Source organism: Emydura macquarii, unplaced genomic scaffold (genome assembly GCF_026122565.2).
Source record: "Emydura macquarii macquarii isolate MOO-44397 ecotype Brisbane River unplaced genomic scaffold, CSIRO-AGI_Emac_v2 contig_295, whole genome shotgun sequence".
NCBI lineage: Eukaryota > Metazoa > Chordata > Testudines > Chelidae > Emydura > Emydura macquarii.
Genome location: NW_027130432.1, coordinates 3,307,650 through 3,322,384, shown reverse-complemented (window position 1 = coordinate 3,322,384; position 14,735 = coordinate 3,307,650). Strand labels below are relative to the sequence as shown.

Genomic DNA, 14,735 nt, shown 5'->3' with positions numbered 1-14,735 from the left:
ACCAGGCTGTAATGGGATCCATTGAGACCCTTATTATTGAGTTTGTCATTGAAATGCACAGCAAAGAGTTCTACTACTGCAAAGCAAGGGGCCACAGGGCTTCACTGTGCAGAAAACTACCCAAGTACGTATTTGCACAACAGTCCGAAACAGCAACTAACTAGCAACAGTGAAAAATAATCAACTCCACAAGAGGCCTGAAAGTATTCGAAATAGTGATTGAAACTGCTGAAAACGTGAACCAAATTTGTACATGATGCCCCAACTCCAATGACAGAATCATAAGAAATACTTCAGTGTGTGTGAAACTATTTTTTAAAATAATAAAACTAGAGATAGACATCAGAGTTTGATAATATACGCAGGCACAAGAGTTTGTGTTCTAGCTCTCTAGCCACTCATACCTTTATGCTACCCCAAATATGATATATTACTATCTACCTCACAGAAGTACTGCAAGCACTAATTTTCGCAGTATGCTATGAGTGCTATTAGTACTATATGTCAGCATTTTTCTTGTGTTGGTGCAGGTGCATTTTTTTTGGTTGCATGTAAACTATTTATATTTTTGGCAACATCTTTGCAATCTTAGGACACATCTACATTTAAAATGCTACACTTATGCAGCTGCACCATTATAATCCTTCAGTGAAGACATTACCTACACTAATGAGAAGGCCTCTCCTGTCAGCACAGATACTCCACCTCCCTGACAGGTGGTAATAAGTAGGTTTAAGGAAGAAGCCCTCCTATCAACAGAGTACTGACTACACTGGGAGCTAGGTCAGTATAACTACATCACTCAGGGGTGTGGATTTAAGTTGCTAGTGTAGACCAAGCCTTACTGACTTCTTCCTTTTGTCTTGGATTTTGCAGACATTAACACAATGCTAATGTTTCTGAAGAAACCTTTACCAAGCAATGTATCCAAATGTATTCTTTCTAATAAAACACAAGTCCTGACAACACTCACAAGTTAATGCAAAAGAGGAACCTTTTGTAAGCCCATTTATATTTCTCTCCCCTCCCACACCACAACATTTAAAATAGTGACTTTTATGTTTGCCAATTTAAATAGACAAGCTTACTACTTCTCGTCTTGTATCCAACTATGGTATTGTCATAATTGCAGTGCACAAGGTATGCAACATCAACTGTTCTCTGACCAACAGAGGACTGTGTAATATCTAAGTACAGCTAAGAATAATGACAAGCTTGCCTCTTAATTTTATTGTATGACAACTTTTGTTTATACAATACAGTGACTCTTGTTTGCAGCAAGACCTTGTAAGAGCAACAGTTACGAGCAACATTTCCCCTGGGACCACTTTCCTTACTGTGAATTGTCCACCTGGTAACAGCAACATAGCCGCCGCATAAGAGCAACATTTACAACGTTGTGATGTCATATCCAGGGGCAGAGATGGGGGGGCATGTAGGAATGTTACCCCCCAAACTGCATCTATCCACTCCCCTCTGAACTCTGGCCCATCAGCGCAGCTCCAGAGCACACAGCCCTGTTCGCTTGCCTTCCCTGACAGAGTCAGTCTGCATGGACAGCATATGTAGGCAGGAGTTTGTGGGGGAGGGTCTGGAAGAGAGGGATTTTTCAAGGGGGGAAGCTGGGGTCAGGAGAGCAGCAGAAGGGCAGCTGGAAAATTTCCTTTCCTTTTTTCAGACTCTGGCTTACAGACAGCAGCGTGTGTGTGTGTGTGTGTGTGTGTGGGGTGGGGGGTGTGTGTGTGTGTGCTATTTTGCAGTGGTGAGTATCGGGAATCCCCCACGCCCACGCACTGAGCTGTTCCCCTCCATCTTGGTTGCCAGCGGTGGGGTGTGGGTGTGTCCTCTGTCTTTGCTAGGAGGCATCCCCCCAGCCAGCCATCCCTCACCAGGATGGGGCATGAAGCTGCCAGGAAAAGCATCCTCAGCTTGTCCCTGGCAGCCACACTTGCTCAGCCATTTTGCAGACTGGGTTCCCCTGCCAACCTGGGGCTCCCTGTCCCATTCCCCCCAAACTTGGAGTCCTTCCCCTCATATCTCCCCTCCCCCCAACATGGCTGCCCCCACCCCTTCAGTAACACTCAACTCTTCATACAACCTTGGTCAGATGACACTCCCTATAACAGCAACAGCCGCTTTGAAGCAACATAGCAAAAGCGATGTCATGCAGAAATATGCTGCTACTAACGAGAGCCTACTATACTAGCAAGATTTATTGTTCACTTTGTCAAATTCTTTTATTATAAATGTCCTCACTTTAAAAATCACTAAATGTTGTTCAGTTTCAATGTAATTAAAGCTTTTCTTATGGAGGAACCCGGCTGATGCCAAGAACAATTCTCACTTACTAGGAATGTTTCCTTTTAAGCATATCCCCCTCAAGTAAGAGAGCAAACGACAATTGCTGAAATATATAAATAACGTTACATTTTAAGATTTATAGTTTTATTCTACCACCTTTTTATCCTTTTCTTAAATGCAAAGGGGAAGAATACATTATATGTGCCATGTCTTGTTTTTAAAGTTTCATTCATGGGGACACTAACTGGGTTTTTGTGTGTGCGCGCACATGACTGGTTTCAACACATGCTTGGTCAGGGTGTTTACATCTTGCTGGTTGTGTGTTTTAGTGTCAAAGTATATAAGCACATTTAATCTTAGGGTATGTCTATACTGACGGCGACAAAGTCGCCGCTGTCAGATCTATCTTTCTGGATCGATTGAGCGGTCAGTGTAGACCCGCTCAATTGATCAGGAAGTCGATGCTGGTAATCCACCTCCTTAAGTGGTGTAGCGGTGTGTCAACGGGAACATAGTTCCCGTCAGTGCGGTGCAGTGCAGTGAAGACGGCGCGCAGAAGGGAAGCACAGCAGTCAACGGGAGTTACACAAGCTACTCTGCGTAGCTTGCGTAACTCGTCGGCTGCCGCCGTAAGTGTAGACCTGGGCCTAGTTAATTTCAAATTCAAGTTACGCTGTAACTAGATTTGCCACATCTGAGACTTACAGGGTTTTTTTTTAAATAAAACTTACATATGAACAGCACTGCCTAGAGCCAGGATGGAGACCAGGTACCATTCAAGCTTCCCCCAGTGAAACACCCACCATTAACATCCTTAGGGCAGGTGAAACGACATTGGATTTCTAAATTACATTCTGTAGAGTTAATTTAATACTGTAATGTTTTATTCAAAATTAAACAACAGTTTAAATTTGAAAGCACATGCAAAAATTTTACAAGATGAAAATTACAACAATAATTGGAGTCATGAGCTCCAGCATTACCCTACCATTAAGGATAAGATTTGGTCATAGAGGTCATGGATTCCATGACTTTCCAGAACCTCCGTGACTTCGGGGGCTGCTACCCAATAGCTAATGGGCCAGGCTGATCGGATGGCCAGCCTCTGGACCACAGAGTGGCTGACTGAGTGGCCAGCCCACTGAAGTAGCAGGCTAGAGCAGCTGCAAGCCCCAGCAGCTTTGTTTTCCCCCACCCCAGGATATTTTTTAGTAAAAGTCAGGGACAGGTTGCAGGCAATAAACAAAAATTCACAGAAGCCGTGATTTGTCCCTGACTTTTATTAAAAATACTCATGACAGAATCTTAACCTTAACTATCATCTACAGCAGTGTTGCCCTGGTGCAGTAACCAAAGTTTACCTTTTGGCACAAACTAGACAATTAGGCTAGAGTTTAATTCGTTCACCCCAATTAAAGACCTTAACTTAAAAGTCCATAATACTTTTGAGTTACACATTCTATAAAAAGTGGAAACATGGACAAATTGCAAAGGATGAGTACAAAAGAATAGCACAAGTATGTAGGCACAAAATCAGAAAGGCTAAAGCCCAAAATGAGGTTACACCTACACAGAGACATAAAAGGCAGTAAGAGGTTCTATAAATATATTAAGATCAAGAGAATGATGAAGGAATGCGGAGGTCTTGAACTTAGTGGGGAAGGAAAGCTAATCACTGATAACATCAAGAAGGCGGAAGTGTTTAATGCCTATTTTGTTTCAGTCCTCACTAAAAAAGTTAACTGTGACCAGATGCTTAACACAATATTAACAGGAAGGGGGAAGGAACACAAGCCAGAATATAGAAAAGAACAGATTAAAGAATATTTAGGTAAATTAGAAGTATTCAATTCAGCAGGACATGAAGAAATTCACTCTAGTGTACTCAAGAAACTAGCTGAAGCAATCTCAGAACCCTTAACAATTATCTTCAAAATCTCATGGAGGATCGGTGAGGTCCCAGAAAACTGTAGAAGGGGAAACACAGAGCCTATCTTTAAAAAGGTGAACAAAGAGGACCCAGAAAATTATAGCCTAGTCAGCCTAACTTCAAAACCTGGAAAGATTCTGTTTAGAAAACTTAACCCTTGAGGAAAAGTTAAAAAGCTAGGCATGTGTAGTCTTGAGACAAGACATCTGAGGGGAGAAGAGGTGGAGGTCATCTGGTTCAATACTGGTTTGTAGCTCTCAAACTTCTTATCAAAACCAGAGGCCAAAGGCCTGGCAAAGAAGATAACTCCAAGGTTTTCTTATTTTAAACCCTGTGTAAAGGACACTCTCCTTTACTGGTGCTGTTACTGAGGAGGATATTTTTGATGTGGGCAGTGGCATCTTTGAGAAAAGTAGGATGAAGATGACATAGAAATTGCTGTCTCTGAAACCTGAACACAGGAACACCAAACCTCCCTCTTGGTTGCTAGTATACTCCCAAATATCTGGCTGTAGATCCAGTGTCCTTCAGTTTTCCCAAGGACTTTGGTTTTTTTGCTAAAGCCACCTCCTTTAAAGCGGAGCTCCTCCACTTTTGCTTTTGTTTCTAGAGGGAGGCCTTAAGACCTGAGCCAAGCAGAATGTCAGAGAATGGCTGAAGTTACTGCCCTTGCATTGTGTCAGAAAAATAAATAAAACTCTTAGAACATGCTTTGCAGCAAGTTGCCCTGCAGAAATCAGGGCATCAACTAACTTCCTTTTGTCTTCAGGACAGAATTTGAAAATACCATGATCTTTTCACAAAGGTGACTATTGGTAGTATGTCATAATTGCTTGATAATTTGACACTTATGCCCAAGGTTGCGGATAAAAATATTTTTCCACCCAAGGCATGTGTTTGTGGGTAGGGGGGTTGCCTTCTTTATTAGATGGCCTAGAACAGTGGTTCTCAACCTTTCCAGACTACTGTACCCATTTCAGAAGTCTGATTTGTCTTGCATACCCCAAGTTTCACCTCATTTAAAAAAAATCGGACTTCGGCTTCATCTGGTGGGGCTCAGGCTTCTGCTTTCTGCACTGGGCCCCAGCGAGTCTAACACTGGCTCCTGGTGACTCCATTAAAATGAACTCGCCCACAGTTTGAAAACCTCTGATATAGTATATTGAACAGTATAAACAAGTCATTGTCTATATAAAATTTTAGGTTGTACTGATTTCGCTAGTGCTTTTTATGTAGCCTGTTGTAAAACTAGGCAAAAATCTAGATGAGTTGATGTACCTTCAGGAAGACTTCTGTGTACCCCCAGGGGTACACGTACCCCTGGTTGAGAACCACTGGCCTAGAATGTATCTGACTAGCCTTAAACCTCTGGACAGCAGCAACCACCATTATTAGTAAGTTTGGGACTGGCTATGTATATAAAAAAAGAAAAAAAAATCTTCATGAGGTAACTAGTAACCTTTGATGGATGCAAGAGTAGACGATACCATTCTTATTGGGGGGCAAGCATTCCTCATAGACTGGGAGTACAATTCTATTCCTGGACGAAGGACCAAGAATATTGAGGATAGTTAAGGTGGCATCTCACCCTGTTACAAAAAAGGATATTCTGAGTAGTAGTAATTCCTGGAACAAGACTGCATCTTCTGAAGGAGAAGATGTAGATGTAACCTCCACATTCCCTGATTTGAGAGGTCAGTCCTTCAGCTTGGTATATTTCCTGATATTCCTCTGGCATCATAAGCTCCTTCTCTTCTGAGTGTATGTTTTATCTAACAGTTAGGAAATGTTCTCTCTTCCTAGAAATCATAGATGAACCCAGAAGCTTCAGATCAGATGGGTGAAATCTTCCCAGGCCTCTGGGAGAGGGTAGTTTCTTGTTATAGCTAGTATGGCGTGCCTTACGGTAATGCCTGAAAGAAGGACAATTAGGACCATCTAGTTCATGGTGTTATGTGCCATTCTAGTCCATAATCCATGCCAGGCTCCATCTCAGTATCTGCTAAGGTATGGATCTTGTCTCTAAGAGTGCCTAGCAGTATACCTTTCTCTGTGTGATGGAAAATGTGGTAACTCACTGGGTCGGCTAGGTTCAGATTCCAAGTTTGACTGGAGATCCTATTTTAGATCTGACTCCAAAATTATGGGCGAGATTAGGGCCTCAGAGGAAATGTAGGAAAGGGGAAAATATTTTATAGATAAACCTGTAGGAGTTTTAGAGGGCAGGAGGAGAATGTCTAGAAATGTATGACATCCCTCTAACCTCCTTTTTTCTGGTGGCATATACAGAAGGAAAGAGAAGGAGAGTTTCTTCAGATTTTCCCCATCTGTGTATCATCTCCTTGCAGAGCTGACAAAAAAAAATGTGGTTGCAGATCTGCGTGGTGGATCTGAGCTTCTACAGTTATGGGCAGATGCAGTTTGCCTCATAGATTCAAATCAGAGAACTGGATCTAATGTAATTGATAGAATAGCATCATGTTTCATTGCTGTTCATGGTCCTTCTGTCTTGCTTCAGGATCCAACAGATACAAGTGGAGCAGACATCCTCCAGGTGTTTGGCCCTTTTTGCTTTGACTCTTCCCCCAGAAGAGAGGTTTCTTGATCAGAGAGGGGTTGCTCCTGTGAAATAGCTCTGCTTACAGAGACAGTGTCCAATGAGATGTGTCTACATTTAGATTTCACACAGCCTGGTTTGGGTCCTTCTTTGGTACCGCAGACTTCTTAGTATTAGGAACTTTGAGCAGAGGTTTATGCTGCTTGTTTTTCAAAAAATGGAAAACGATGTTGGAGGCCAATGCTGACCTAGGCATATTTGTGGATCCAGTAGCAGATCTGGAGGCTTTGGCTGCCGAGTCCCTTGAAGAAGTAATGTTTGACGTCTGTGTTGCCGTTCTTTCTGTCCCCTGGGGATGAAAGTGCTGCACACGGAGCAATGCAAGGGAGAGAATGTCACTCTAAAGTAGGCTAAGCATCTTGTGGGGGAATCAGAAGCTGGAAAGACTGAGGAACAAGAGGCACACCTGTTAAAAGCCAGCTTTTTGATGCTGCCATAGGAACCAAAGTCCCAAGACTACCCTTCACTAACAAAAACAAATAACTTCTGAAGTAAAATTTAATACTAATAAACCATTAAATATTAAGTTCTAAAGCTTAAATTATCTATGGCATTGTCCAATCTGTGCCAGAGGCCAGAACTGCTGCTAATTCATCAGCTGCTGTTAAAAGAAGCCAAGTCTGCTGAATTGTGGCACCCACCTTTATAGCCTCACCTTCAGAACATTCAGGAACAGTGAGGGGAAGGACAAGAAGGGCTTTTGAGGCACACTAACAGGCACTGCTAACAAAAGATTCCACCATCAGTACAACCCGTGAGTGGGAACACACAAAGACCCTCACAGAAATAACTGTAGGGTAACACAGAACTTCAACTCCTGAAGCAACCAAAAGAATCTGAAATGGAAAGGGGAACAAAAGTTAAGATACTCCCCCTTTCTGCAAACAGAGATGATTGGATGCGGTTTGGAAGAGCGGAAGAAAAGGAGACCGACTCCAAGTTGAGACAACTACTAGCCCTAGACAGATATGAAAGACTGAGTCCAGTTAGTTATGGTCCATTGACAGCATCCTGGTAAAAATTCTGTCACCTCCTCCGACAGCAGCTGGAGGTGGGACAGGATTAGCTTTGCACATGGGAGTAATCCCTGAATAGTGGGGCCCCTCAATCTTCATATCTGTCTCATCTAATACATATAGTCCATTAGCTATCAGGTGTCTGGTCAAATTTCTAAGCCTGAGGTGTAAGATGGCAGGAGAGGGAAAGACTAATAGGATGAGTTAGAAAAGAGAAAGTAAGGCAGAGACAGATTTGAGAGAAAGAAAGGGGGACAGGAAGTCTATGGAAGATGGTAGCATAAACAAACAACCAAGAGAGGAAACACTGAAGATAATTTCAGAGAAAAAGATATGCCATGATATGATATACTTATATATCACATTTGATTTTACCAGTATTTGCTAAATTATTCAATGATTATTTGTAGTCTTCAACAAGGCCAACAGTTGAACAAAAGCTATTTGTCAAATATTATTAGACAAAACCCAATGAAATGTACAGCTATTCCAATTTTTCCTATTTGGCTAGATCTAATAGTAATTTACAAAAAAATTAAGTAGAAAAATTTATTTCTTTGAACTAAAAATCTCACAATTAAATGTGGTACAAACCTATCTGATCCTTTAAAATAAGTTAGCTTTCTGAGTATGCCAGCAGAGGTATTTTTCCTTTTTGGCTAGTAGACTTAGCCCTCAGGCTTGTAGACTGCAGGTAAAATTTTCAAGTCATATTTGAGTAATCCTGTTGTATCAAGCTGGAGTTTCAAAAGCTCCCCAACATGACACTTTTCATGTCTCTATTTTATATCCAAGTGATGTGTTCCTTCCTATACCACCTCTTATACCTCTATCCTAATAAGCTTCTCTCTTCCAGCAGGACAAACCACCTCAATGCATTCAAGTAGCCCTCCCCATGTTCTTACATTCATGCTTGCTCTCATACTCTTAAATAACATTTAAAAAAAAACAAAAACAAAAAAACAGCTAGGATGCCTGGTAACAAAAACCCAAATATGTAACTCTGGTTAGATCTTACCCTTCCTTTGTTGGCAGTATGTCTAATTTAGCTTCCCTGGCCAGGATCTTTGTTCATATAGGAACAATGTCTAAAGTGTCATGCTCAACTACGGTGCTGTAGAAATAGTGAATATCTTCCATATGGTCAAATTGTGATAAAGTTATTTTTGCAATAATGGGGAAAAATAATACTGTAACAAAAAAAAAAAAGCTGTTTACAAAGACATAAGTAGAAATAGAGCTTTTTGTTAGCGCACGCCAAGTCCTACTCACATCTGCATTTGGCCAGAGCTCCTTAATAACATTTTCTATTCTGTTCACTACTTCCATTCGCATTCTTTCTTCTTCCGGTCTAGGAGACATGTACTTGTAGAAATCAATGATTTCTTCGTGAAGACTGAAGAGAGAAAAAAAGACAAGTTAACAAAAAGAGAAAATTAAACGGCTGCTACTATCTCAAATGGCTTAGAAATAATTCTAGGACCCTGAACACTGACTTTAAACAAAACTGGTGTCTGCCTTCAACAAAAGTAAATTGAGATTTATGGAAGATTAATTTCAATATGTTAACCTATATAACATAGGCTAGTCTTATATCACATTTATGAAGAATGTGAAAGTTAATCAAAGCTGCTTTTGTTCACACTAAAAGTGAAAAACAGCACCACTACATGTTTTAAATCAGTCTGACATATAAAGGTTTAAATCTTCAAGTAACTCTGTAATGATGAGTTCAGCATACTGCACAGTATCCAAATATTTAAACAAAAGCCTTTTAGCTAACGGTTAACCCCTTGTCACCAACTAGGTCATCTGTGTCAGCACAAGTGATTTGTTAATCCATACAAAATCATTTCTGAGGCATTAAAGCAAATGTGAACTAACAGTTGTCTGTAGTTAGAGTCATCTGAATTATGCGTACCTTTTTGCCCACTGCTAAGCAGAAACGTTCACACTAAGCACTGTATTCGCCTATTAGTTTTAAAAAGGAGTTGTGTACACACATCAATGGAACACAGGATAGAATGAAGTTGGCAATCACTTTGATCAACTGCATTAGCTTAAGAAAAAGGATTTTTTCCCCCATTTTGGGTGGGGTTTTAGTAAATTAAACAATTTAGAGTAGCTGTTTAAACACAAGTCTCTTTACACAAGTCCAGGAATTCTGTGAATCCATTTGAACTAGCACATAGCAACATCCTCCTGAGTAACTAGAAGACTAAAGCCTATTTTTCCCATGTTCCCTCTGTCAACACCTCCAAATTTATACAGTCATTGAATTCCTGCAAGACTAAATAAATCCCTGGCATAGGATTCCTGAGTTTATTTCACTTGTTTCCTACAGTGCCCATTATAGTTGCAGCTAGGCATTTTAAAGAGAAAATTTTAAAAAGCTAATTGTCAAAACAAATGCATCTTGCCCAGAAGCTCTGATAGACTGCCAAGGAGAGTGATTTACAAAGTTGGTGTCCTCAAATGGGAGGTGAAAAGTCTTCCTAACCTCCCCACATACAAATAGATAATTAAATGCTGAAAAACAGAAGCTATACCACAGATGTTATGAAATAGGTGAAGGATATATGACAAGAACATGATGGTAAGTACTGTGATTAAAGAGACAATTCAAATCTCATCTGTCTGAAACATTTTAATATTCTCCTGTTACAAGTAACATTGTAGATTACTAAAACTGACAAAAGATTAGAGGATCAAATATTTTCTTTATTTTTACTTAACTATACAAAGAACATAAATAAATGCTAATTTCATTTCTTAGTCTTTTATACTAGCATAACTAGGTCATGTTCATGCAGGACATTTTATTCCTCAGGTATTGCAACAGTGTTTCTGACAGCAAAACTGCATCTTCCCATCTTACTCCTTCCTCCTCTCCCTTTCACGCAAATCTTAAACATGAGACCATAACCACACATCCCCCAATATACTGTATATGATCTGCTGCTTGGAGGTATTTGCTTACATAAACATTTGGTTTCTCAAAGGTCTCCTAGTCCACCACTAATGTTTCCTCTTAGCAATCCTGATGAAATTCTGTCTGTTGGTAATATTTTGTAAGTTCTTCTATTACTATAACTCTATCATGGCAATTAAGTTTGTGTGACAGGCACATGCTGTGGAACTCTAGTCTGAACACTCCATTGCCAACAGTTAACAGAGAGGCTTGATTTTTTTGGTCACATTACCACTTAGATTACTGAGAAGGAGAGCTAATGGCCAGGAGTCCAGTGACAAAGGAAGGGCATGGTAGTTAAACAGTCTGTTTGCCAGAATAAAAAAAGAGTGATAACTTAGTTCTTCCTATTTGTAACTTTGAAAAGGAAAAATTAGAAATTGGATGTTTCCAGTGGTTCTGGGAAAAAGGAGAGAGATGTCCATTAACTCAGATACTTGATTGTCACTCAGTTTACTGTTTAAATTTGATTCTCTTGCTTTAAAAGATTACTGTTACAGATTTGTCTCATATAGTTCTTAATGGATACTACATTCCTGTTAACTCAAGTAGTAACAATTCTGTAAAACCATCTATCTATTAAACAGAATAATTCGGAGAATTACAATAGATCCACATACAACAATTGTTTGATGTATCACCTGACCCTTATGCAAGTAGATGTATTTGTTTGACAGGGTCATTTATTCAACCAAATTATGAAAAAAAAACCACAACATTCCATTTCCTCTAAAATGTTAACATCAATACTTTTACTTAGTATGTCTGATTTTGCTATCTGTTAAATTGTGCAAGCTACAAAGCCAAGAGACAGGAAATTAAGCAACACACAAGGATGTACAACTGTAAGTCATAAGTGCACTAGAAAGACATCTGAGAAAATTAGTAAAAGCTTCATTTTTCAAAATAGAAACCAAATACGCTAATTAACTGATATTTTCTAATGTCACTTTTTTAGAAACATTTGAGCTACTGTAAATGCATGAATCAAAGACCATTAACACATCTACACTGCAGGCTCCTTATGGTGGTGTGGAGAGTACATACACTAAATGACCCCCTAGCACAGGTATAAATAGCAGATGGTGATGCATGGTTCTTGCAAGTAAAGCCATGCCTGAACTCCGGGGGTATGTACCCTACACAGTTCTCTACACATCCAAGCAGTGACTTCTCGTCTACACTGCTATTTTTAACTGTGTAGTGTCCGGCTGTCTCTCCACTACCAGAGCCTATTCCTGCTGCAAAAGGCTCTGGCAGGGGGAAGGCAGCGCCAGAGCCTTTTACTAACGTGTACAGCTACACTCTGCAGTGTAGACAGAACTTGCTTTTCACAGATGCATGTAGCTACGCATACTCTCACACCGCTGCCAATGGGTGCAGTGTAGGTATACTCTAAAACTACACTCTTAAAGAGAATGTTGATCAACCCTTTGAGTAAAGCTATATTTGTAACTTACCCATTCCAAATAGAAGTCCATACTGCTAAGATTCCCTATACTGAAACTGGCAGAAACAATGAGCATTCCAAGGCAGACACCAAGTTCTAATAATCAATAACTCCTGTTACCATACAGTCCTATCCCATAACTACCACTAGCAAAAAGTACTAGACTAGACAGGCCAAGACAAATAGAACTAGACAGAAGCACGTTTCAGTGCAATACAAAGTGATTCATCTGTGTGAATCTAATTAAAATTAATGAGTTCAATACGAATATTGCACTGAAAACAAACTAAAGTTTATAAGTGCAGTATTAAATGACAATCAAGGTCTACTATTAAAGTAACTGTCTTTAAACAGTTTGTTTGGATTAATGGAATTTGTTTACAAATGTCTCATGAGGAACTCTAAATATTTAGTTTAAGATGAAAAGCATCCACAATATTAGTTCTAGCACTATGACAGTATTTTCTTACTATTTAATGCTACTGCATTCATTAAGTTACTTTGGATGTAAGACAAAGCCTTTTTTGTTGTTGTTTTATTTTAAAAAAATTCTCACACCGCAGTAATAAAATATTCTCGTCAAAGCTCATCAGGAGCAAGGAGTCTTGTGCAGCAAGTCCCTTGCTAACACAGTAACGATTAATTGAAATTCAACTCAAAAATAGATGCCTGATCTTTTCAAACTGCACAACAAAAACCAGTCTGTTCAGTAGTCTAAACTCACTGCCCTTCTTTTCCAGGTGATCACTCTTTCTTTCGGTGGCAATGTTTCCACCCAGGGGCAGAAAATGGTTGCCACATCTGGTCACAATTCTCTTCAAGGAAACTGCTACATTGTAATAATAAAACACTCTTCACAGTAAAGTTTATTTTTAATTGGATTTATATTCACATTTACCAGAAATTCACCTATTACTCCAACTGATCAAGACACAATTTTCCCAGGCAAGGAATTGCATTGTATAGCAGATGTAGTAGGGGTTAGGAGGAGGCAAGAAAGGAGTCAGAGAATATGCAACAGCTTTCTCCCAAAACAAGGAGGATAGGAAAATAAGAAGGAACAGCTCCCAAACTAGGGAAACACAACAAGGAATGATTATGTAGCCTGAGATAAGGGAGAGAGATATACAATGGGAAACAGAACAGATGGGGGAAGAATTCTGGAGGAGCAAGAAAAGGAGGATGAATCTGGATAGAGAGAGAGAGAGGAAGGGACACAAAAACATGAAATGGAAATTAACCTGAAAAAGACAGTGAGAAGAAAAAAAAAAGTGAGACAAGCAAGAAAAAAGAAAAACAAATGACAGGAATGTGAGAAAGCAGGCAAAGCAAATCATGTGGCTACTGTGTCATGGGAGACTGAAGTGTTATATGTTACAGGAAGGGAGCTTCAATCACTGGGAATCATTGCATTACTGATACACAATCATAATCACAATTAAGACAGCTTTTTTAAAAAGGGCTAACACTACCACGGTTTTGATTTTGACAACATTTCTCACTGCTGAAAAATTCAGATGGGAACAGGGTCCTAGGAAAAAAATTCTTTGGTTTAGCTTTAAAGGCACATTTCTTGCTTCCCACAACTACGGCTAGAGATGATGTGTAAACTATACACCCCCTTGAAGAGTTGGGCTGCAATTAAATGTTAAATAAGACAGATAGCCTTTAACTGCCAAAGCCCTGATTCAGCAAGGTACTAAAGCATGTGCCGAACTAACTTAAAACTAAAGCCAATAGGACTACTGTACTCACATGCTTAAAATTACTTAAGCACATGCTTTAGTACCTTGCTGCATCAGGGCCTTAGTCACAAATTTAATTTTACTCCCTCTGAAGGCAATGGGAGTTTTGCAACTGATGTCAGAGATGGCAAGAATAGGGTTCATATGCTGCACAGAAATTTTCAAGCCATCTTGTAGGACTTCAGTACAGATATTATGCAGAAGGCCAAAATTTGTGTTTGCTCTGTTCTCAAACAGTGAAGAGTCCGGTATGTTTAAGTACAATGTTTTTAAATATCGACAGAACATCTATAATATTAGTCTAAATTATGGACAATTGCTTTTATCTTCCCCAAATAACTTGTCCTGTCTTCTTAGAGGAGGTATATGAAAGCTGCTAACTGACTGGTGTTGAACTTAGCTTCATAAAGCAACTAGATCAATGCTGACAAGCCCATAATTTAAAAATCACCCACATTTTACTTTAAAGTAACACAGTAAATTTAAAACCCCCAAATATTTTGGTCTGAATTTTGTGCCTACTATAGTTACAGATAGCACTGAAGATCATGAACAGAAAAAAGTTACAAGTCTATATTTTCCTCCACATTTTGTATAATTTTCACTGTTTCCCCTGAAAAGTTTGTCACTTTCTCCCTTGCTAAAAATGGTCTTTATAAACAACAGGGGAACAGAAACAAAATATTTAAAGGGAATTTAAAAAAA

At 39.5% G+C, this 14,735-nt stretch overlaps 1 protein-coding gene across 1 annotated transcript in view; it reads right to left on the bottom strand.

Moving 5' to 3' along the window:
• The window catches only part of TENT4B (terminal nucleotidyltransferase 4B), a 52,648-nt gene that overhangs the window by 24,692 nt on the left and 13,221 nt on the right, over nucleotides 1-14,735 (bottom strand). Inside the window, exon 2 of the mRNA XM_067550761.1 lies at nucleotides 9,137-9,260. Within this exon, the coding sequence (XP_067406862.1) occupies nucleotides 9,137-9,260 (124 nt within the window). The remainder of the gene's footprint in view (nucleotides 1-9,136; nucleotides 9,261-14,735) is intronic.